Below are 26,726 nucleotides of genomic sequence, written 5' to 3'. Positions count from 1 at the left end.
CCATCCTAACAAACGTCCGCATTAGTAAGAATAATATTTATTATAGTAGGATTACTTCATTCATATATTTCTAGGCCATTTTACTATCACACTGCCTCAATGAATGTTGTTGGGAAACACTACAAAATTCGTGCATTAAATACGCTCTGTGTTTTTAATTGGAAAACAAATTTTCGTTTCTGTGTCATTCCGTAGTTTACATGCGACGTTAGCTGCATATGAATCGGCTTTGTTGTGAAGTTAGGCACGTGTCATGTGACTGTGTGTAAATATTACGAAATTGATAAGCTAATAGTTTTTTATAGAAGCTAGGAATGTTAGTCAAACAGAGTGTTTTTGTATAAGTTATGATAGTAGAAGGAAAATTCTGGTATCTAATTAGTTTCTTGCCTGTTTTAAGTTGAATGTATTCATTCATTGAATGTATTTTAGTTTATTATCTCGATAGATAAGTAAGTAAGCATTTTTTTAGGTAAAGAGGCTTTCTTGGCTTAATATAAACCGCAAGTATGTATTCCAAAGGAACCCAAAATTATGCATAAACGCGTAGTCTAATTCAATCTTAGGTTCTGTTAAACCAAGACTTCAGGAAGTATTTATAATAGGTTTCAATTAAGTTTATATGATACATGTTTTAATAAATTATCAGTTTAAAAGACAAACATCGGGATATTCGAAAAAATATATACAAAAATTTAAGGCAGAATTTCCTCGTGATACATTAAAGGAAATTTTATTTACTCCATTTGATGACCTAAATGGCTTTTCAAGGCTTTTAGCGAATTTTTAATCATAAAATTATGATAGCAGTAAGTACTACAATTTCGTGCTGGCCTTATTCGTGAGAATTATAATAGAAAATCCCTTTTAATGATATTTTAAGGAAATCCTTTTTACTGACGAGCAAAACCTCACCATAAATGGTCGCAATAATTGATACCGATTAAGTGTTTTGTAATTAGTTAAAGTCATTTTCATCATCATCACATTGTTGTATGTAAGTCAGTTCGGGACGAGTATTAAAGACGTGAAGATCAACTGATAAAGCCTGAAACAAGGAAGATGTATTTTATTATAAACCCTAAACGAGGGTTAAAAGGACATTCTATAGGTAGTTAACATTATTTTATTGAAGAAAGATTATAATTGATCAGGCCTTTGCGAACAAATATGACACATAAAAAGCTATAAAAGATAGAGCCGCCTTTTCCAGTACTAGATAAGTTCATTCATATTATCAATAGAAATATCACCATCATAAATGATGTTCAGTTTTCACTAAAATTCGTTCAAATTGATAAACAACATCAAATATCAAGCTAAACATCTATCGAATTAAACATTCTATTAAGTACGTAACAGCCGGCAACCTACGCATGGTGCGCGTGGTCTACGTGACCAAACAGTATAATGTTTGTTTACAACAGATAACTCGGAAAACAGGTTTGTTCATAGTCAACTCAACTAGTAGTAGTTGTTGACCATTATTCTATAAATAATTGCGGTGTAATATAGAGTGAGATGTCGGGCCAAGAACCGAACGCTTTCTCAAATGTTTTTTAGACTAATACTGACTAATGCAATAGTGATAATTGCCTGTTATATTAGATACAATTTACATGTCTGTAAAGAAATACCTATACGAGAATGTCGAGCTAGCTACATGACTGTTAAAAAAACACTAGCTATCTAAATCTGGGGGCACGGAAGTGCCCCCGCAAGTCGAGCAAAAAAAAAGCGGCACGGCCGTAACATCCTTTTCTCGAAGCAATTCGGGCTATTTTTGACACCCCTATAATTTCGTAGTGGATAAAACAAGAAGCCTGGATTTTCAGCAACTAATCAGTCATTGTATTAACACGGTATATTTAAAATTTCAGTCAATTTGAACCAGTAGTTTAAGAATGACAACTTGTTAAAATTTTGAATTTTGTCACTCACTGATTCACTGACTCACTGACTCACCGATCATCAAAAGTCTAAGGTACTTCTAGCAGACTTAGAAGCTTAAAATTTAGAATACAAATAGGGTTTAGTGTCTTAATCATGGGAAAAATTCAATATTTTCTAATTTCGGTCAAGTTTTCTAAATACACTAATTGCAACAATAACTTTGTAATCCCATATAAATGTATAAGATTACAAGGTTACATTTGCAGTTGTTGAATTTAATTATTATTTCTGTAGAAAATAAAATAAATAGGTGTAAATATGTATCTACTATATGAGACATAGCGGGAGGGGGTATAGGGTGGGTAAGGGTGTTTAGCCCATGAAACTGAACAACATTCCGATAGGAAAATATGTTGAATTATGAAAAAAATACGGCTTTCCGAGCGAGTAGAGCGAATAGAGCAAACATAAGTCCAATTTGTATGGACTTAGGTTTGCTCTATTCGCTCTACAAAAAGAAGTGAGATGCCATCAAAAACATTCTGTAAAAACCTCAAGTCTCGCCGTAAAAAGTTGTGAGATCTATATAATACCAAGTCGATTAATCTATTTAGTCTCTACTTAAAGGACCTTCTGTCTTAAGTTATTACGTATGTTATTATCATGCCAATTTAAAAAAAAATACCTTTAAAACAAAAAGATCGACTTGGTCATTGGTCATCAAGTTTAAGTCCTAGATGATAAGTTATTAATATGCTCTGATGCGAGCAGTAGATGATAACGACGTTCAGGTTCAGTTCCTCGGGCGGGCAAATGTTCACTTGTTAAGATAATGTTTTGTGTTTCTCGCAAAACTAGTATTTATCAATAATATTGGAAGTTTCATCTCTTCCTGTGTCAAGAACTAATAATATATTTATTAAAATGTTGCTGCTAGATACTTTCTCGAAGTTTAGTTTATTTTCAGAGAAAAAAATACAAGCTTATGTTGATGTCAAAATTAAACAAAAGTATTATAGAAAAATAATTTTATTTTTACAAAATAGTACAATTTAACGGTCACCTTATAAGTACTTTGCACCTACCCACAATATCAAAAATAAAGCGGACAATTCATGCACCAACCAGCTGTGCATTTTGTGTTCCAACGGTTTAATTCTGATCTTTGGTTGTTCAACTTGTTAGTGCATGAATTGAACACCTTTACATTATAAGGCAATTGTTTTTTTATTATTATTGTTTTTACACGTCTTCATCTAAATTTTGACAAATGCAAGACCCAATTGTCTTTTGGTATAGAGATCAATCATTGATTTTTAAATGTATTCGAAATGCTTTATTTTCTTTGATGCTCTTAGTAATTAAAATAACGGGATTTCCTCTCTTTCTCAAAGTGGTAAATATTAACTTTAGTTTACAAACCGTCTCTCTAAATTAAAACTTAAACAATATCCATACAAAAACGAAATCTGGATAGAATTATTTGAAAAGTGCTATTCATTTCTTCAAATAATTTTATGACTATAACTGCTCAGTAGTATCTATTTTTAAACCAATTACAAAAATACATTGAAGTAATATAGAATTAAAAAAGTCCAATAAACATATTATTTCCTTTTAGAAAATCAATTTATAAATAAAGCTATCTTACAAAATGAATAAAATCACATACATACAATAAATAACAGGATAATGTACAAATGGGAGTCTTAAAAAAACCTGTACTCTATTTGTCGAGTAAGACGTGTTCGATACGACAGTATCGAATTCCTGTCGTCTAAATGTCACTGCTCTATTGTCAATATTAGTTAAGTTTATTAAACGAACACCAGGGGCGCTTATTCATAAAAATATGTCTAAGCTCCTAGATCCCCTTTCTTAGTTTTACTATATTTCTACTCAAATAGAAGCCATAGTGAAAACTTACGAATTTCGTTAAAACTGTAATCTATGAATTTTCTGACATACTGAATAAAGTAAAAAGTAACACACTCATCATACATTCATTTTACTGTTCCTAGATGCTAGATACTGTAGTAGTTTAACTACTTTTATTAACTGTATACCAAGTTTATTCTAAGCCTCATTAGCGGGTCTAAAAGGCGTGGGGGTGGCGTTTAAGATCAAAAGTATCTCTGCTTGTGTCCAACTAACACGCTGTTCGGGCGAAGTCCCAAAAAAACAAGAAAATACCACCACAAGCCAGATAGAATATTTCGGAAACCAACTACTTCCCTTGAGCCCAATGTTTTTTCTTCAAAAGTACTGCCTATGAATAACCTAGAATATTATTGTTCGGGAAGCTAAAAGTCCGTATTTGGCCATTCTTAACCAACCCACAAAGTAATCTTTAGATCCACCACTCAAAGCCTCGTATAAAAACCTACCTATCATACAAATACCACACATTCTACCAAATTGTCCACTAAGCGTACATTTTCTTCAGCTCCTTCCTTAAAATTTTCCCAGAAGCCGTCTTAGGAATGTCATCAACGAACATGACTTCTTCTATCTTTTTGTACACCGCTACTTTACTTGCTACGTAATCTTGTAGTTCTTCCTCGGTCGCTTTAAGTCCATTCTTACGAATAATGAAGGCTTTAGGAGCTTCTCCATAGAATTCATGAGGAACGCCAATGACGGCCGCGTCTTGAACTGCTGGGTGGGAACGGAGAATGCTTTCAAGTTCTGCCGGAGCTACTTGCATGCCCTTTACCTGAGGGTTAAAGAAATGGTTAAATATTAATCTAGATGAAAATTGTAATATAAATCTATCACTATCATAGGTTTCTATTTACTTTGAGTGTTTAGAATAAAAACACACACAATTCTATGCTGGAATTGAAATTAAATAAGGTACTTAGGACTTGAATTAGGACTCTATCCATACTGAAAGTGAATGACATCGACGAAAGTTAAGGTGAAATCTATTAGAAAACTGGAATTCAAACTTGAATACAAGTTAACACGAGTGATTTTTCACCTCTCTTATGCACAAATAATCCTCAAAAACCTGGTTACCTTAATAAGCTCCTTTATCCTATCAGTAATGAACATCCCGACTCCAGGTTTGAAGTAGCCAAGATCACCAGTCTTGAAGTATCCGTCGGGTGTCAGACTCTCTTCAGTCGCCTTGGGGTTCTTGTGGTAGCCCTTCATTATTGTGGGGCCCTTGATGTACATTTCTCCTTCCTGGGAAAAATTTAATATAAAAAAATATATAAGCAATTTGGAGAAGAATCTGATACGGCTGATCAGGCCCAAGAGACTTACTTTTTTGGCTTGCAAGTAGTTACTTAGCTACTACTTCCTTCTTAATCATGGGGTCAGTTTAAATATGCCTTGCGCCTTATAAAATGTGATCAAAATAAAATTAGCAAAGCTCACATGAAATACCGTTTGTTTAGGCTCTGATATAAACAAAAAGTCTATTTTTTTTATTAATATTTTATTTAATGTGTGCGGTATTGTTTTAGGAACTATTGAAAGAAAGCAAGCTTACCTCTCCAATTGGCACAGCTTTGCCAGTCAATGGATCAGCGAACTTCAAAGTAACGCTCGCCATAGGAACTCCACAGGCAGAGTAGTCTACATCTTTAGTTCCTTTGAACGTAGAAGTTCCGAGGGACGTGGTTTCGGTGGCGCCGAAGCCTTGGTTGAATTCGATGTGGTGCTAGAAGGTTTAATAAAAAATATGAAACATAGTCCTTGGTAGGATTAGTAATGTGCTTGATTTTGGAGGTTAGGCCAGGTACAAGAAATCGATTTAGACACAGACATAATTATTCATCATCTTAAATATATTTATACTTTTTAACGCTAGAATAAAAGTGTGATAGTAGATTTGGATCTTGAAGTATTTTTAATCTAATTAGTATAAAATCGTTTTGTAAAGATACCGTTTTCTCGAGTTCCTATCAAAACATCTGTACCTCATTCAATTGCAGCAAAATGTGCCTCTTAGAATGCTCTACATATATAGTTATTTAAACAACTGCTTTTTTCCCTAACGTAAACACATATCATTGCCTTCCACTAAACAGCCAATTAAACCAGTACTTCAATCATAGCCCGGTATTTGTCGTGGTCCCATTACGAGTTGACCTTAGGACGAGGGCCTTGCTCTACCATCTTATTATGGCAACTGATTTGTCCCTTGTATGTACGTCATTTAGATGATGTCAGTAATTTTGTGAACATATTACTATGCTGTGTACATGACGACTTCATTTACAATGTATGTGTAACCTTCTAGATTTATGAAATCGGTATTTCGTCCTTCTTTCTTATCTCTTGATTCTTTAATTTTATATACTTATAAGTTTGAATATTTCTAAAATTCAATTAAATTGTTGAAGAAATTAAAACACATTTTGAGTGAGTTTTTTTTGTGTGAAATTGCTTTCCACGATTTGTTTGACTTTTTTTATCTAATAGGACAATATTTACAAATGACATATTTTAATGTTTAATCAATCAAAGCCAACATTGGTGAAAGTAATCTAACAAATCTGTCAGCAACGTCCCAAATAGTTAAGAATTCGATGCAATATTTAAGAAATCCACACTTACTTTGCTTTTCTGCAATATGGAGTCAACATCGGAGGCAGCCAAAGGCGCAGCGCCGCAGCAAACATGTCTTACGTTACTGAAATGTTCGTGATTCACATCTGGATGCTTTCCAAGTAGAATTGCTGGAAACAACAAAAAATACACCTTATGTTATAAATTATCACTTGTAAACAAATGACGGCTTGTTGATAAATTGGGCAGATGCTTCTATGCCTACATTACATTTATTATTTATTACATTTTTTTATTAAACATGTACATATTTTAAATACATCATTTCTGGTTTTCGGTTCTATAGCAATCTATCAAGTCTTAATAAAACTATTAAATTATGTCCTTTAAAGCGGTCATCTACATTTATAAATAGGTATTTAATAACGTACTTGATTTTTTTTCTTTTCTATAGAACGTAAATGTAAGTAAGACTATGTCTAAAATATGCATTTTATCTTAATGCAATGAATAGGTACTTATCTGAAATTGTAAGTACCGTAAGCCTTTGTACCGATATCAGTTATAATTTCAATTTCCAAGACTATAAACATTGTAAGTTAAAACTGACCAATACAAGCGCTTGATAAAATAAATTAGCAACTTGAGTTTTTAGGTCAACGTCTGTACCTATTACAGTAATAAATGATTCTTTAAACATTTACGATTTCTGTCAAACGATAAGCAACATCTAGTCCTAGTTTCTGAAGCTATTTCTAAAGAATATTTTTTCAATTTTAAATTGTAAAGAGTACACCCATCTAGAGAAAAAATTAAAGGTCGTTACACCAGTGAAAAGAAAACAGCATTTTTATAATTTGCCAATACAGCAAGATTTGATTTATGCGTGCGTGTACTTAAAAACAATTTAAATTAATTTTAGTTAAAACTAGCTGACCCGCGCAACTTCGCTTGCGGCACATAAGAGAATCATAATTTTCCCCGTTTTTGTAACATTTTTCACTGGTACTCTGCTCCTATTGGTCGTAGCGTGGTGATATATAGCTTATAGCCTTCCTCGATAAATGGGCTATCTAACACTGAAAGAATTTTTCAAATCGGACCAGTAGTTTCCGAGATTGGCACGTTCAAACAAACAACAAACAAACAATCAAACAAACAAACTCTTCAGCTTTATAATATTAGTATAGATTACTAAGTTTTACTGTTACTTACCAACTGGAGGAACGATATACAAAAGATGAGGCTTCTCATTCTTCAGTGTGTCGAGGTATAAGCTAGCGGAAAACTTGGCCATGGTGACCATCTTGCAGCCTTTAGACAGGTGGCCTATAAGTGTGACCACCAGACCGTAGATGTGGAAGAATGGCAAGAACGATGGGACTATGTCTTGTACGTTTCCTGAAAATGAGAAATATACGTTTTATATGACCTAAATATCACAGCGATTTAAATTACCTATGTTGTTAGAAAAGATGAAAATATTCTATTGTTTCGTCTATTTAGGGGATAGGTACCTAACTTTAGTAAGGCTAAAATTTTCATCATTTGAGAGTCAGTAAATTTTCTGATTAATAAATTTGCTCTGAGCGGATATGGGACGTCAACTTACATAAAAATCGAAGTTATAAATAAATAATTTTATTAGCGTACATTTATATAAGGGAGTATATTAATTCATTAAAACATAATAAGCCTATTCATAATATATCATCATAAAGGAAAGTAAAGTACCTAACTTCAAGATAAAGTACGAACAATACATTTTAGAAATACTATCTAGGACTTGTGACCACGCGTATTGTTGTAATCAAAAGGACTTTTGTTGAAACAATAATGAAGGAACAAGCGAGAAAGCATTGTCCTTTATACTCAATTTCGTTCTTCTTTTGTACAAATGGAAGTCTCGATATCTATTGTTTAGTGATCCAAGTAAATGTCCATTCAGATAACATTTTGAACTTTCCTTTTTCCATAATTCATTACCCCTATATAGGAAAAGGCCCGATTTCGTAAACTTCTCTATTTTAAAATTAACTTTTTGAACTTTTCTTTTTATAAACTATTTTTTCCATAATCCATTAACCCCTAGAAACAGGCCTGATTTTGTAAACGTCTCTATTTTAAAATAAATTCCATTAAATGCTAGCCTAAGACTAGTCGAATACGCATAACTACTACATGGGTTTAATATAAATCTTTCTGACGAAAGAAAAGCCAATAGCCTGAATTGAGAAGCCCTTTGTCTTGCAGTGTGACATTTCAAGCTTTAAATAAATAAAGTAAATTTACGTTATTCTTCGACATAAAATAAAATAGTCAGTACCCAGGAAATTATTTAAATTTCGATGTGTAAAGTGCATTAAAATTTGTATTTTACTGCAATATTTATGGTAATGACAATTTATTGAATGTACTTAATTTAAGCAATAAAAAATTACAATGCATTGTATACAGACGGGAAATAATGATTGTTTTTTAAAAAGAAATTACAAATTATAATGACAAATTAACGAACATTCTCATGATTGTTACTGAGCTTTGAAAGTTTTATTATTTTCAGTGACAAATTAAAACATGCAATTGTATGTAAACCAGAAACTGATTATTCCTTTTAGATAGATACCAAAGTCTTACTAAACATTGTTCTGTAGCGCGATTCTGTACAGTCGGTACTGTCGAGTATCGAAATTTTGACTATATTAATATATCCTACGACACCCGTCAGAGGCGCTGATCAGATTTTCATATAACATTTCTTGATGACAGGTCGATTGTCGGTAGTCGACAGTAGTAGAGAATCGAGCTACTGGTTGTAGTGGACTACGTCCAAAGGAACATGTTGTGTTGTATATGAAGTATCAGTTACAGCCTACAACGCTATTATGATCTAAATTACTTCGGACGAACAAACTAAAGCCTTTAAAACTAAAAAGGTATCAATACAAATAGAACGAAGGCCTGCAATAAAAATAACCAAGAATACATATTTAAATCATAGATCATCGAAGATGCTAGTAAATTTACCACCTGTTCGAGAGGTAGGGCCTATGAGAAGAGTTTGCAAAAAACTCTTGGCAAAATCGCTACACATATCAGTTTAACTCACCATGTGTCAAAACAGGGAAGCAATTTTCCTTCTGATGCATAGTCTCCATACTGGCCAAGAGGTTCCCGTAAGTAATCTCCACACCTTTGGGTAGACCAGTCGTACCACTTGAAAACGGTATGCAGGCTACATCATCATGTTTCCTCTCAACTTTGTCCAGAAGACCGTAGTCAGCTTCACCAGATTCTGCTATTTCAGAATACCTGATGGCTCCATTTGGTACTGCAGCACTTGGGTTGTCAACTAAGACTATTTTGATGTCCATTTTGCTACTTTTTACGGTCTTTGCAACTGTGTCGTAACATTCTGGTATCGTGACAATGACTTTTGGCTCCGTAATTGATATTTGGTGAGTGAGTTCCACTGCAAAGAGAGAGATATTTAATTAGTAGATATATACTCATATAATTTCACTTATTTTAAACCCGAGGGTACAGGCATAGGTTAACGATAACCACCCACGAACCAACATTTACATTAGAAGATATTGATTTTTCTATTTATGAAAAAAATTGCAGTATCCAAGAGTATTAGATAAAATACAATTTTTCAGCACATTTTTGAATGCTTTCAGAATTTACTTCGGTGAGTCCTGTAAGTCCCTGAATAGAAAATATTTGTCAAAATAAGTAAATATTTCAATCCTTTTACGAATACTCCAAGTTACAATTACGAGTATAACTGTTGGTACATCATAATAGCGAATATTCGCAAATCCTTGAGACTAAAAGGTTACATTATGTTTTAAACGTGACTTACTATTTTGTAACGACCGCGACAGAAAAGACTTTAATCTGCTCATTACGGAGATGTTTTTTGTTTTATTTACAAGATAATTTATCTGTATTGTTTGCTTTTTTACTGGCTGTTTAAATAACGATTGTAGAACAATTGACACTTAAGAAAATAATCTGATTGTTATGTTATTCAAATTAGCCTATTTCGGGGCAGCTATTTTTTGTATAATTTTGTACCAAGAATAAACATCTACTGTGCTGCTCTAAGTTCATCACAGAAATCTTCAAAAATGTTAACTGAAAAAAGAGATGACTTCCCCAATACCTACTCAATGGAATCAGCGCATTATTTATCACACAACAGTCTGCTTTAAATCATTAAATCATTATAGCTTTAACGAAATGTAGATAAGGAAACCATTGTTACAAAAAAGGCTACTAGAATTAGAATACGTACTCGTTAAAAAAAATTGATAACTGGTAAAATTATTACAATTGTAAATGTGAATAAGTAGGTACCTATCCAAGATTACAGACGAGCGTTGTTCAATTGTGGTTTGAATACAAACCACGAACAAAAACCACAAAGAGTGGATACTTTAAAAGAAGATGAGCAAGTCTGTATTAAATAATGATGTTGCGTAACTATGAAACATTGTGAATTATTTTTGTAGGCGTACTACAAACCATTAAAATAAATTTAAAATTGACTCCTTTGGACCATTTAAGCTTACTCTACTCTGGGAATCAAATGTATTTATCGAGGTATTTGTATGATGATAATGATAAATGAGATAATTTTTTTGGAAGAAAAGTGTTGTCTCATGGATATCAGTAGCACGATTCTGTACGATCGGTACTATAGAATATGGAGACTTTTATATTTAAAATGTAAAGCAAAAAAAGTTCCTACAGCACCCGCTAGAGGCGCTGATGAGATTTTCATACACTTTTTCTCGATAGCAGTGTACTGGTACAGAATCGTGTCACAGCTATTCTCTATCCTAAAAATAGCAAATTCACATGATAGTTCAAAGTACCGAAAGGTGTTACTTAATATTGTGCAATATGTTTATTTCCTTATACCTCAATCAAAACCAAGGAACTACCTATTTATTATACAATTATGTTAGTCGCTACACTTACACTACAATTAAAACTATATTATTTAAATACCTATAGGTATATAATATACGATATTTTGAGTTTCAATTCAAAAGTAACAAATGAAACGATCAAAGAAATATCAATTCTGATATCTAAAAGCGATCATATCAAAATATTTTTGCACGCGCGAAGAATTCGTATCATTGCATTACTAAAGTCAGTAAATCAATCAAACTAAAACGTTTTAATCCTACAAATGCACCGTGAAATTACAAACAAAAAATTATCGGACCGAGCCTACGATAATAGCGAAATAATTCCTTTGAGTATCTTTATGACAGTTCTTTAAACGAAGATATGAGGCTTAACCCCTTGTAATGTTTATAGTACCATTATCTTAAGCCTTGATAATATGAGTGTAAGGTTCACTAGATATTTTTTGCAAAGAAAGTGTGACGAGACGGAACTACATTTCGTAGGTATTTTGCATGCACGTAGCATTAAAATGCCGGATTAGGATTACCAAAAGTATTTTGTGATGAGCAGGTGTACGTTTTAAGTTTAAGTTGAGTAGATATCATTATCTAATTTATAGAGGTTTTATTTTATCTATTTGTCAAAACAGGTGAAGGAGTTGGTAATACAACTGCTAGGAATGTATCTCCTTCCGGATTACGGAGAGGACACCCACCATCCTTGCTGGATAGTGCGTTACCGCTCACGTATAATTAAAGTAATCAATGTCCGACCCATTCAGATGCCATGTTAGCGTAACTGGTGGACAGAATTCTACATTTATATTAATATTATAAATAGTTGACTATTATCTATATACAACCTATAAGACAATACTTTGTGTCATTTTATTTGACACGTAGATACCCAAAAAATCTCTGGGCTGTAACTATTACGTTACACCAGCTCCATACTGGGCACGGCTAGAAAAATGTGCTTGATTGGCGTAAATTAACAACAACACAATATTGCAGTTTTGTACATAATATCTGTCAAAATGCCTACATTATGCTACTATTTATGTAGCTACATATTCAAGTGATAAGCCCAGCGGACCTGGTACAATGACATCGCTGGTTACAATCGCCACACCTCCTCACTATCTCTATACAAAGCCGCGGCATGTATTAACAATGTGACAAAAATTATCTACTTAATACCTACAATCGTCTGAAACAATGCAATTTGAAATGTCTCAAACAATGTATTTTGGAGTATTTTGTACATTTTTGGCGTATTTAAAACAGCGATGCTTGAAAAAGAGTTTGTTCTACAGCGACGTTAAATATGCTATTTCTATTAAACCTCCCTGTAACTGTAAGAATATCGCATAATACAATTAAATCTTGAATGAAAGCCTTAAAAAATATTGAACAATTTAAATGATCAATAATATTCTGCAATACCTAATATTGTGGAATATTTTTTATCGTATAGCGGCGGGATTAAGTTTAAAATTATAATTACATGAGATTTTTGATACATTCTAACATTTTTATCATACATACAGACAGTTTCTACCAACGAAATGAGCAGTAATGAGTATCTAAACAACAATGCAAGGAGAAATGGATCGGATAATCTGGGACCTTATAAAAATATCAATTACTAAAAAACGCGGGGTCTGACGCGTAAATAATACAACAAAAACATATACTTAGATAAAATATCGAATGATCTGTAAACTGATTAATCAGCGTAACAATTTTATTATCAAACTTTATTTCAGTAGGTAAGCAGAAGTAATTTTTAAACAATCTACGATGATACAAAAACATTTTTATCTAACTATCTACTAAAATTATCACGTTAGATGTCATTCTAGGATTAAAATGCAGTATTGTTTTATGACACTAATCGTTATTTTTATCAAAATTTACAGTTTTAAGCATGCAGTGTCATTTTTGAATCGATTCATCATTAAATTTTGAAAATTATAATCTTGGATTAATAAAATGATATGAAAGGCTTTTTTAGGCCTTAGGCTTGCTTCATTGCTATTGTTAAATACTTTTCAAGGCTACAATGTCATTTATATCCGGTATAATTTATAAATGATAATAATTATGAAGATGGAGAAGACACGTACCTACCTAACTACTTTTTTTATTGAGTAAAATAAATTGACAACCAGGCTCAGAACTAATAGATATTCGTACTCATCACACAAAGATTTTTCCCGGGTGGGACTCCAACCCACTGCACGTGGTTTAAATACCCGGTACCCGGTATCAAAAGAACGTCGAAGTTTGTATATTTTTGAGTAAATTAAGAATAATCTAACCGCAAACCACCTGAAAAGGTTTTATGACTACTTTATAGTCCGTATAAATATCGGTTGATTTAAGATATAAGTATGATTGTTGAAATGTAGACATTTCATATATCAATTGATAGTTTAGTCTCAAACTGTGTTGTCTTTAAGTTGTGAAACTTGCCTTTATCCTTTGGAATTTAATTAACCCTCTAATAATTTTAGCCAGAGGTAAAAACTCCCTAGGTAAATAGTGTTGTTGAAGCAAGACTCTTTAAAATAAAAGGAATTGTCTCGACCGCGTAAAACAATGATTTGCATTTCGCTTATCACAGTGTTCTGAAAAAACTATGTAAACTTTGATAGCTGTGTGTCTGTGTGAATCATTAACGTTTACAACTTACGAATAATAATGTAACTAAGATAATGTACGTTTTGTTTTTATTATACTATTCCGACAATTCTTGATAACTGAAGAAGGATGTAGGTACTTTGAATTTTTCGCAGTATTTTATAATTCCAAATTTCAATCGATTTTATGATATAATGATTGCAATGTTGTGTTTTATTAGGTTCTTGCGTTAAAGTTTGTGTTTTATGCTATGTTAATATCGTTGACAAAGGGACGAATTTGATGATCCTAATTACTTTTGGTAGAAGATTTATAATTTTGCTTCCCTAGGCTCTAAACCTGTCGCTAGTGCATTGCAGAGAAAGGCAAAAAATTGCATCTTCAGAAATGATTTGATGTCTTCAGAATATAGAACTTAGAATTCTAAGCTGAAGAAATGACTGTGGACCTATATAAAATTTCTAAACAGTAATTTATTTGATGTCTTTACAATAAAAGTTACTCGTAAAAACACATTTTCCAAAATAAAGTTTTCTTTCAGTTGATAGTATAAATTTCGCTCTGCCACGTGTGGGGAACTCTCCATAATTACTTGACTGAAGTTTTAATCACCACAGTCTGCAGTCAATTGAAAAATTACATCAATGGTTCTACTCTTGTTAACTATATATATAAACATAACTATGTACGTAACTACGTACTGTTAACTAGAGCATTTTTCAAACCGGGTTCGATAGTCAGCATCAAATCAAATCAATATTTAAAATTTTTAGGTTGTTGTTGCTATGCCGTGGAAGGATTTTCTACAGCCTATACCTATCGAGAGAGTTTGACATTTAAAATGTACTGTAAATTTAGTTCCTAGGGCGCCCGTTTGAGGCGCTGATAAATTTTTCATACATTTGTCGATAGCTAGCCTCAGTAAGAAATCTTTCCATTAAAATAATATTTGGGTGCATCAAAATATGCAAAATTGATAAGCAATAATAGAGGTTGGTCAGAAAAGCTCTAAAGGTAAACTTAGTTATAAGAAAATGAGCCTTACATTCTTTATAGATAGGGTTGACAGTCGTCAGCACAACGCCTGCCTGGATACTGCCGAAGGCCACCACGGGGAACTGGGGACAGTTCGGCAACATCACTGCGATCACATCTCCTGGCTTCAGACCTAACTTCTTGAGGAGTGAGGTGGCAAACACTGAGATGTTCTTCCGCAGTTGGGCGTATGTGTAGTTCATTTTTGTTTCTGCACTTTCCTGTAAAAGAAAAAAAGTTGGTTAATATTATGGTTAGGTTATAATAATATGTTAATAAATTTTTTTTTCAGTAAATCTCTAAGACGAATAGATGTTTGATTTTACTCACAAAATATTTACTTAAGTTTTGAAAGACCTACAATTTATTTTGGTAGTCTTCGTCATGGGATATTTATGACATGTGGTTAAGCCAGGATTCGAAATGTATAACAGTGCATTTTCAAATAGGGCATCGACGGTTTGTATACTAAGGGTTAAATAAAACCTCACATTCTATTTTATTCTTTACATAACTGTTTTGGTTTTTTGGTAAGCATTTCTTTTTGTAATGAAAGTGCATTATTGTGCTAGGAAGTAGCTGCGAATATACAGTTTTTCGCTCACGATCCAAACAACACGTAACATTCTATTACGTCGATAACAGCCGAGTCATAACAGATTACTGTGTAAATTTACTACTTTGTCGGTTATTCTAAACTGAATGAATTATATTGAGTAGAGATTATCGTTTTATTGGAGCAATACGGGTGGTCTAACTTTTACGAATTTGCCGCCCAATAAAAATGACAAAGTAATTAATTAAATTCTTGCACAGGTTTCTCTTCACGTGGAAGTCAAAGGAAAATATTTTAGACCTCCATCGGTTTTAACGCACAACTACCCCTTTGCTCAAAAAAATTCAAGTTGAAATATTGGCAGCTGCATAGTACTCTTACCCATCAGTCCTGTATGAGAAGGTGTGACTGAGGCGAGAGATATTTGTGAGGATCGTACCAATTGGTGTTATTAGATTACAGACATACCCCTACGGTAAAATGGCATGATTTTATGTATAAATGTATTTTTTTTGAGAGAACCATTACTGATCTATAATTGGCTATTCAATTCAAATAACACTTTATCTTCGACGTGTGAGGCTTTTTTAAAACGATTGACTATAAATGTAGGTAAGGTAATTCAATCACTTACAAGAATGTTCAGTACCTAATTAATACAGCCACTTATTGACATCTCAATGTAATCTTATCAGAAAAGTCTGGTTTGCAATTAAGTGTCTATCGTGGTGTTGGTATAACCTAGATAAACAGGCCACTTGATAACTGCCTCAATTAGCAGATGATTCAGTAAGCCTCTACTTAGGTCTAAGAAGAAATGGAACGTTTTCTTGAATGTTCCAAATTGTTATTATGAACATCTTTTTGTTATGGCTACGTATTGCCTTCGTCATGTTTGACATTTGGAATTAAGTACTTTGAGATTTAATAATGAGAATTAATAGAGATGGATAGATTTTGCTTGGTTGATTTTGAGTTTAAATCCTGATACTAGAATAATTTTATTGCAGTCTCAAAATAAATCTTACTCTAGAGGTATAGTTCAGTAGCAAGATTCCAGTCGGTACTATCGACTAATGACCGTTTTACATTCAAAACTATATGAAGAAAATAGTTGTCGTTACTACGCTAGGGGAGCTAATTAGCTTTTCATAGAATTTTGTTGATAGCTCTTCTGTTGTTGGTAGTTGATAGCAGTACTAAATCCCACTACTACGCAGACAGTGTAATACAATATTTGAGTTAAATAGTGTACATTGTTGTATATTGATCTATGTAATGTTTAGTTAGTGTAGTGTCGCGAATTGCTAGTTTAAGGCCAACCACTGCTGACCTCATCGACACATTAATGGCAAGAAAATATTTTTCCTTGCAGTGATAAGTATAGCAGTGAATGACTAGTTAATTACAGTATTTGAAAACATACGAGACAACCATAAGATCATATATACTCTCTATAACTCTTTCGATACTGAGTGACTGCTGAACAGCACACAGTCGTAACTACTGAGCGTAGAAAGTTAAAATTTGGCCTGAAGACTACCAAATAAGTGTAGAGGAGCACTAACAGAGGATTTCGAGAAATTCTCTAAGAAGGGTAATTCCACGCGGGCCGAGTTGCAGGCTGAACGCTATTATCTATACTAATATTACAAAGCTGAAAAGTATGTTGTTCGTTTGAACGCGCTAATCTTAGAAACTATTGGTCCGATAATAAATTTAAAAAATCTCTCAGTATTAGGTAGTCCATTTATCCAGGAAGGCTATAGACTATATATCATCACGCTACGACCAATAGGAGCAGTCGAGTACCAGTAAAAAATGTTACAAAAACGGGGAAATTTTTCACCCATTCTCTCTAATGTGACGCAAGCGAAGTTACGCGGGTCAGCTAGTTTTATAATATTTCTAAGTCAGAGGCAAATCAAAATACTTTAAATATATGCGATGTATTTTTCAATTTATTTTCATAAGTATTTATTGTTTATGTTAAAGTATTGTTATTTTTATCATAAAATCATAATAACGTGCTTAATTACCGTTTATTTTTTGCATTAAGTTTTATAATTGTCAATTTTATTTTTATTGTTTTTAGTCAAACCATAACTGTGTGATTTTAATTATTTTAATTTTGGGAGTATTTATGCGTACTTCATTGTTATCAAGATTTGCATTTTGATATTACTTAACCTAAGTTTATTATTTATTTTTTTGCAGTGTATTTGATAATTAATTATTTTTTATTGGCACTATCATCACATACCTAATTGAAATATTTTTTACTTATTCTACAAGTATCTAATTACTTGACACGTATAGAAACCTGAAATAAAATTACTTGATTTGAATAGTTTACATTAAAAAACAAGAAAAAATACAATTCAACGACTTTTTTGCCACGAGATAACTTTATGAACTGTTTTAACAATTGCTGCAACACGGTAACATAAAAAAATTGTCGGAAGGTCATTTTATAAAATCTTTTTTTTCCCGACCCTTACTCGATCGACGATCATATTAAACCGCGAAAACTCGATACTGACCACTTACTATCAAGATAGTAAACACTTACTCACAGCTATTTCCGTCAACGAACACTCGACAGTTCTAGACAGTTGAAATTATTCGACTTCGACCCGCCACTGGTCATTGAACCCATTGTTCTACTCTTGATTATGACTGATATGGATAGCGAAATTGATGAATTATGTCACCGTTGCTAAACTATTTTGTTATTAGGAAAGGGAAGTGGTTATTTCGGGAATAGTACCGCGATTATTCTATCTATTTGTTTAACTACATACTTGGTCATACTTACATACCTAAATCACGACTTTTTCTTATAGGGATAGGCAAAGACCAGAGAATATTTGTCTATCGGTATAACTGTATTGTCTTTAAAGACTACTAAGTACTTGTTTGTCTTACTAATAAACGTTAAAACTATACATTGTTTTTCACTTTCATTCAATTTTAAAACTGTACAAATGTAAAAATGTCAAAACATTGGCTAACTCATCAAAGCTTACACGACGTTTACCTGTAGAAGAGTTAGTCTTTTGTGTCGCGGCAATTACAACAAACATACAAACAAATACAAAGTCCAACCAAAACGAACGCAACTATCTCTTGTATAACATAAAAATTCGTTCCTTAGGAATCCACAACACCTGCAACCAGTGACCATTTTAACAACTGCTTCAAAACAGCTGTAAAACGTCTGTAGCATAATTATACAGTGTGTTTCGTAGTTTTCTTCTGGGTAAAGGTTAAGTTACGTCATACACACAAACTGTTTGGGAGGTGTGTCAGTACGGATGCGTATTCACGGAAAGTAAAAGCGTCTGCTCCGTCATGTTATTTCAGACCGGCTTCTACTATGTTGCGTGGAGATTTAAATAGAATTAGCGCTACTTTAATATCAGAGACTGATGTATCACAGAATTTTGGTCTATCTATTGATTTTTATCGGCTTTTGATGTATCTCACAATTATTGATAGTTACTTAACCTTTTGGAACTCTGGCCTAACCCCTCCCTCATTCCGGGAGTAAACCCTTGCCCATCAGTGGGACAGTGTTGAGTTCAATTTATTTATTACTTTGGCGAATTATAAGGTTTAATATTTATTTAACCAACTTAAAAAAAAGGGAGATTCTCAAGTCCTATGTACTCTTTATCAAAAAAAACATCATAATCAGCCCACAGCAAAAAGTTGCTGTGGGCTGATTATGATGTTCTTTTTCTATTTAAATGATGCTATCCGTGTGATTCTATTTAAAACTTTGTATAGTCTTTGTATAGTGTGAATTTTTTTTGGTGTTCATTACAAAAATCTAGCCAACTGCTAAAACAATACAAACTAGAAAATCCACTTTTTGTTCAATTTGATCAGATTAATATCATATTTATAGTAATGGCTATCTTGCAATGTACGTGTTGTGTGAGATTCTGTTACTTCAAAATAAAAGTGAAGATCGGATCATACCTCGATGAATGATACCTTAAACGAGTAAAGCCGGTTCCCAAACTATGTAAGAAGGCGTGTATGTATGTAGTACTCACGTTGTTTAACACGTTTTATTGAACATGTTTTAAGACTTCATAAAATAATTACAATATCGTAACTAGCAGAGATAAATTTGAAGATAAAGGCTAATATGAATCTCTCGCAAAATGTTATATTCCGTCTATTTTATATATCATGTTTTTTTCTCGTAGGGGTAGGCAGAGACCAGAGAACGCCACTTGGTACGATCCTTACAAACTTCCTTTGCTACATTCGCATCCATACATCTTGTCATACTAAAATATACTTGTAATAGTCAGAATGTATTAGTACCTCTTATAATTACACTAGCTGACCCGCGCAACTTCGCTTGCGTCACATAAGAGAGAATGGGTAAAATTTTTCCCCGTTTTTGTAACATTTTTAACTGGTACTCTGCTCCTATTGGTCGTAGCGTGATGATATATAGCCTATAACCTTCCTCGATAAATGGGCTTTCTAACACTGAAAGAATTTTTCAAATCGGACCCGTAGTTCCTGAGATTAGCGCGTTCAAACAAACAAACAAACAACTCTTCAGCTTTATAATATTAGTATAGATAAAAGGAAATACTCTTTTATCCAAAAACAAAATGGTAAGTACCTATATCAACTGGTAACCTTACTAAAGTCCTACACTAAAACATCGTAATACCGTACGAAAACGCTTCTGCTACAAACATTTTGTTTCCAACTACCAAAAACTGCCAAAAACAGTAGCTACACACGTCAGTTAAAACAATATTGAAATGGAAATTAGTTTTTATTACAACACTAAATTGACGCCAATAACAGCCGTGAAAAATATTTTTCAGTCGGTTCAATCTCGTTAAAGGCTCAGAGTCCAGTCTGTTCGTGTATTTCTGCTTGAAGTACTACGTCATCGAGTGTTTATGTCTAGACTAATAGCTAATAGTCAACAGTGACATAAATACCGAGGGACTTATAGTTCAGTTGGTACTGAGTAAGATAGTGATACGTGCTGTGGTCGTGATCTTGTTAATGATAGGTTATTAAATCGCATTATTAGCCGCTGAGGAATGTCGTTTTATTTTTGATTAGCTAATCCGACGTTGATCGCTTCTGAAGTCTAAAATAAACGAACAATATAAAAATTGATTTTCGACAGTCGAGCAGTGATAGCTGAGTGGTATATGTTGATACTTCCCACGCACGTGGTCGCAGGTTCGAACCCGAGGCAACACACCAATGACTTTTCGAAGTTATCTGTGTATTAGAAATAATTATCACATGCTCCAACGGTGAAGCCAGCAGTGGGACATTAATGTGTTAAATTTATTTTATTTATTATTATTATTTATTACATAGTAGGTATAGATAGATTTGATTGCAAATCTTCAACTATCTCTATGCTTTTAAAACGGGTGCAGCGGATTAGCCGTTAAAAAAATTTAGACCATATACTACTTACTTATTAACAGTGCGACACTTATTTACCTACATACAAGTGTAACGCATTGTTTAGAAAATTCAGGAAGCTATCTTGATAACATATTATTATTTTCACCGTAAAGTTTGGTTTAGAGCAATTTAAATATGTATGATGATTATTATATCTCTTATCTAACGTAGATACATTACTAATCATTCGATTTTCAGCTCTACCCCTCGCAGGCCGTGGTATTTTGTTCCTTCTAGATCATAAATATGTTTTTCAATATCAGATTGCTATCTGCTCTCTTATAAATAAAATTTATATCAGCAATAAACATTTACAACTTCATTTTAACCCTTATCTTTAGAGCCGTTTTCAAACTGTATGAGGCCATATTACGTAGGCAACATAATTGTGAAAAATAAAATTGATTCCGTAATTAATATGATATACGAACTTCAAGTGTATTTTACCCAAATGTTAAATATCATATTTGTTATTTGGTATTTTTACCTAAGGACAGATTCAATTAAAATGCGATAGCTATGTACTGTTTTTCGTAAATAATGTTGAAATAATTGTAATTATTACAGACTGAAACATTTCATTAGACACTCATTTGATACCAACGAAAATACGAAACTGTGACGTCACTACACCGTATTTCTATACTAAAATGTGTTTTTAACGTATCGTTAAGAGTAGCTAATTTAGCTGTTGTCAAGTACCCAATTCGCGTAAATAAAAGTTAAAAGACAAATTTCGTGTTACTTGCGGTTCAATTCATTTGCCAGAGCTAATAACTCAAAGCAAGGCCTTGCAATCAGTGGCCACAGAATCATCGTAGAAGTTAAGTAACTATTGGTAAATAAAGGGCAAACTTATCAAATAAGGTTAGATCTGTATAAAGCGTGTCAATTACCTTACCGTTGAATGGAGTATGTACATATGTGTGTTAGTAAATTGATTGTTAATTTATACAGCACGGTGGAATTACGTCAAGTGTTGCAGTGTGAATAAATGAAATTGATTAAAACAGTGAGAATAAACATATTAGAAAACAATTCAGAAGGACACATATAATGAAAATCGGTAAAAAAGAAGGGGAAGACAGACTTGTCTGAAGGATCTTCAATCATGATCTTTTGTCACTTTGTGGAAGCTTCTGGTACCTAATAATCTTAGATAACTGATGTCAACTTTAAAATGCGGAAGTTAGCAACTAGACAGTAAAATCAATTGGTCAAAATTGTCGTGAATAGTTCGAAAATCTGGGGGCACGCACGGCAGTACCGAATTGGAGGAAAAAGCGGCACGGCCATACCATCTTTTTCTCGTTTGTTTATCCATAAACGGTTCGAAAGGAAAAACGAGCTAATTCTGGCTACCATTCCAAATAACGGAAAAATTTAAATAACGAGAGAAGATAAGAGGCGAGGAAATAACATAATTTGTTTACGTTCCAAGGTGATCAATTACATGCGTAGACCAAAATATATTTAGAATTTTAGAGCTGCATAAACATCCAGGCGGCCTTGAAAATACGCAAATAAGAGAACCACATCTGTTTTTAAAAGTAAATGTCAATGCACTGATAAAAGCAAGTTTTCTTTCTATTTTTCTATTTGTTTAATTAACAATCATTTATAACAAGGACACGAAAGTTGAACTTGAATCTTTAATCTTGTGTGAACTTTATTCTTCTGGGTCCAATTCTGCAGTCACGGTCGGAACCTTCGAATAACTTTTTGTTTAATTGTATATTTTATAGGTCTAAAGCTGAGCGAAGAGTATTTAGTTTTCATGGGAACGGTCGAAAATAAGTAAATAATATTAGTAATTAGATAATAGGCTTTGAATGCAAAATTAGGTGATTTTTTACTTTTGCTTCGACATAAATACTATAATTTTCAAGTATATTACTGTCTTTTCAAGGGACGAACAGGAAAAGAATGAGTTTTTGAAACCAAAGACTTATAGCTTGTCACTTTTGATGACACCATTTGTAAGTAGCGGTACCAACATGTGAGAAAGCTTTCCCTGTAACTTAGTTAGTTTGTAAAAAGTCTTTAAGTTCGGAAAATAAATTGTTTGGTAGACAATATTATGAAAACATTAACGGGTAAAAACAAAATTTCCTGACCCGTAAATATTGTTTTGCCTTTAACTGTTTACAAGACGGTAAGGTTAATAAAGTATGGCGCCCAATAGTACAACAAGCAAATAATAAAATAATTAGGCAATGACGTATCTAGTTCAAATTCCTCTGCGGAACAAATAGTTCAACTCAATTGGCATCTAATTGATGAGTAGGATATTTTGCTCGTCCTCAAATTGTTTACTGGTTACATTGAGGACCTGCGTACTTGTGTGGAAGTGCTTTATCAAGGGTACACCTACATACATGTTTGAAGTATGTGCTTTAATATCATAAGTAGTGTCAGTCCGTTCGTTTTATGATTACCCTCTTATTTATAAAGTGAAAGATACAAAACTCTTTATAAGCCTTTCATAAATTCATATATTTTTATGAATAAGAGGGTCAGTCTATAGGTTGCTTAGGTATCAAAACTCATGTTTATCCAATAAAAATCTTTGACAGATCGTCGTGAAATTTGTCTGAGTCGATAATAGCCGGGAAAGTGTCTTCTGAAACATGCAAGCTCAAATGCAAAATGCAAAAGATGCTTAGACCATTAATCGCAGTAATCGTTAACGGACTGGTTAGCAAAAATGATATTCGAAATCATTTACCTATTTGTAAATAGGTAAACATAATTTAAATATAATACGGGGATTGAGGCGATCATGCCTTAAGTGTTTTTACCTCTTTTTTAACGGTAGACTGCACCTAGGTACAGTTAGTCCTTGATATTTATCAGAGTTATTAGAATTTCGTAGCTCGACAAAAAACTATTGAATTCGAGTTCTAAGCGATTAAATCAATCCACCTATTCTTCTTTATTTTAGCATAACTTAGTATGAGTAAAATTACGATAAAAAATCGTACGTCAATTATAATTAATTACTTATATTCCATTTCGAAAACGGCATATCTTACATTTAAATAATGTAGACTATTGTCCTTTTCTAAATTCCATTAGTCAGTTATTAATTAATTTCGCTTAGAGAAACTGTTAGTTGGTACAGTCCCTTGTCACAATACATCTCAATGGTTTTCCCAACTCCTTCCATATCGAAATGTGTCGCATTCGTCATATTATTATTACTAATAATAATGCATTTCATTTAATGAATCAGAGAACTAGGTACTGTACTTAGTACTTAATACCTTTTGGACTGCGATCACGTAGATTCCAGTTAATAATTTTATGATTGGGAATATACATTGAAGGAAAACGATATAAATAAATAAAGATATTAAATACAATAATTAAAAAAACGTATATTATGGACCTACCTAGTTTTTATTTGGCAACAATTTATTATGCTTGGCTTCAAACAATCCCTACTATTGACTATTTTGGTTGTTCAAACGTTTTTGTACAATGTCAAAGTGTCATCCCTTGTGTAAAGAAACTACTAATTGTATTTTAATGACCAAGTAAATAAGGTTATTTTACGCAATGTTTGTTTTACTTAGTCGATGTACTAATTATTCTTAATTTCGTGGCCAATCTACCGTCTCAAGTCGATAAAGGCGGTTTCATACCAACTTTTGAACAGCTGATGTTAGTAGCGATTGAAAATAATATCACTGCTTTACTATCAATTATTTGCGCTGAAACAAATCAGGTTGTACTTTGTGTGCGCTGCTTGTATGGTTGTAAAAGTAACTGCAACACAAGAGCAATTCTTAGTGCGAGAGTTGTCTTTTTATTTTAAAGTGATATTCAATTTTCGTATTTATGTGCTAGAACTAATTTTAATTTTTAATTATACACTCATTCTTATAAATAATTAAAGCAAATATTTCATGCAATACGTAGCGTTTAAAATTTTATTATTTTTACTCAATGATGCGGAAGCATCAAAGTAGGCCTTATGCTAATACAATACTGCTATGCACATGAACCGAATTTTAAATGCTTTCCAAATTGTACAAATCAACGATGTATGTACTATGAAAGCAGTCAGGTTAAATGAGTGCAATTTCTCGAAATTTATTAGATAAATTCGATAGATGACTAGTAACTACTTTAAGAACGCGAAAAAAAAACATGATATTTGATTAATAGCCAATAAATAACGTATTTATTTACTAAGAGATTACGACCGGTATTTTAAATAATATTCGTTGTTTTTTTTTATTTTTAGACAATTTATGATATTTCGATAAATTAAAATACATTGCGATACTGAAATATTATTATGTTTTCCTCATAAACATTTACATGAGGTTAAATGAAACGATAACATAACAATATTTAGGTAACAAAAACACTTACTAAAGCAACATGATTCTGGAAACCCGCCGAATCCATCCATAATCGATCCATAAATCTTTCTTGAGGCACTATTATATCAGGGATAGTCGATTTAACAACAAAATCGTTCCTGAGCACGGCACTACATGACAGTTTTCTCTGCCATTTTAAGTTTTTAATTTCTCGCAAGAGAAGTTTTCGCGCCATATTGTGCATGGTTCGCGCGCGAATTTGACGGCAGCGGCTGAACGACTGATTGTTGAACGGAATCCAACGTAGAGACGCAACGCGTTTCTGAACTTTAGTTTGATCTTGATAATTTTACTAATTTGCAATGAATACAATGTAACGGGTGTGAAGTGTTGTCTTTTAAGCGCGAGTTGGACTTTGAACGCTCGCGAATTGAAGGAAGATGTCTGCTAAAATTTGACTGAAATATTTTTTTTCAGTTAGATGCTTTTTATACTTATTAGGATTTCATAACGTTACGAAGTATCTATTACAGTTTTTATCAGATGTAGAGATATTATTTTGTTGTTTAATCATACATAATATTGTTTATTCATCGCACTGAATCACACGCATGATACAGATAATTTCAAGGTATCCATCTAGTTTATTTAGTTTTCTTTATTTTTTATTTTATGTGACCCAGTGCTGGGCAAAGGTATCCCCTCTTTCCTTCCAAACCTGTCTGGCCTCTGCTATGTTTATATATTATCACATTAAAACTCCATTAGTTTCTTTAGTTTTCTGAACACGATTGTGACATCATTCGCATTTCTCGGTTGTTCAAAATATTGTAACAAAAAAAAATCTAGTCGTTTGTATTTATTATTCCTACCAAAACCTATATTTTTAGATTTCCTATTCACAGCACACCCACACAGAAAGTTGCTGGCGGAACCCAAGAATAACAATATAATAATATGTAAATAATACATTGTAGAGTTTATGATAATAATAATAATTTGCACTTTTACCATAAAAATATAGCTACAATCTAAGTAGCTACAATATCTGAATAGAATCCATCAAATTGCCTATAAAGTGACGATTATGTTAATAGTGGCAGGTGCACGTTAGAATATAATTATCAAAGAATGCAAGTGTGTAGTAAGCACAATAAATTATAAGTTGTGCTACCATGTAATGTAGAAAATGAATGATCATAATATTACTACTTAACGTAAAAAAAACGATGAACTGATAAAGCTACCTTAGGACATTTGATATTTTACTGGCTTGCTCCCAGATTCTTCATCAAAGGTAACAGTTAAAGGGATAAAGTAAAAATGACAGTGGTTTTTCAC

At 32.8% G+C, this 26,726-nt stretch overlaps 1 protein-coding gene across 1 annotated transcript; it reads right to left on the bottom strand.

The window, feature by feature from the left end:
• Positions 1-2,906: 2,906 nt before the first annotated feature.
• Positions 2,907-25,679, bottom strand: LOC142977137 (uncharacterized). The gene is made up of 8 exons (XM_076120873.1): positions 25,435-25,679; positions 15,037-15,247; positions 9,527-9,889; positions 7,633-7,818; positions 6,466-6,587; positions 5,396-5,566; positions 4,915-5,085; positions 2,907-4,609 (listed from the first exon to the last, which is right to left on the bottom strand). The coding sequence occupies exons 1-8, from the start codon at positions 25,627-25,629 to the stop codon at positions 4,319-4,321; spliced, it is 1,710 nt and encodes a 569-aa protein (XP_075976988.1). The 5' UTR covers positions 25,630-25,679; the 3' UTR covers positions 2,907-4,318.
• Between the last annotated feature and the right edge of the window lie 1,047 nt (positions 25,680-26,726).

This window comes from Anticarsia gemmatalis, chromosome 12 (genome assembly GCF_050436995.1).
Source record: "Anticarsia gemmatalis isolate Benzon Research Colony breed Stoneville strain chromosome 12, ilAntGemm2 primary, whole genome shotgun sequence".
NCBI classification, from domain to species: domain Eukaryota; kingdom Metazoa; phylum Arthropoda; class Insecta; order Lepidoptera; family Erebidae; genus Anticarsia; species Anticarsia gemmatalis.
This window is presented reverse-complemented; position numbering and strand designations above follow the sequence as displayed.

What these genes read in the sequence shown, in the direction of transcription:
- LOC142977137 (XM_076120873.1), bottom strand. Translation starts at nt 25,629, where the DNA reads ATGCACAATATGGCGCGAAAACTTCTCTTGCGAGAAATTAAAAACTTA. An exon ending in TCCAGAATCATGTTGCTTTA is followed by an intron (nt 15,248 to 25,434) that starts GTAAGTGTTTTT and finishes TTTCTTTTACAG; the next exon opens with GAAAGTGCAGAAACAAAAAT. An exon ending in AAGCTGTGCCAATTGGAGAG is followed by an intron (nt 5,086 to 5,395) that starts GTAAGCTTGCTT and finishes AATTTTTCCCAG; the next exon opens with GAAGGAGAAATGTACATCAA.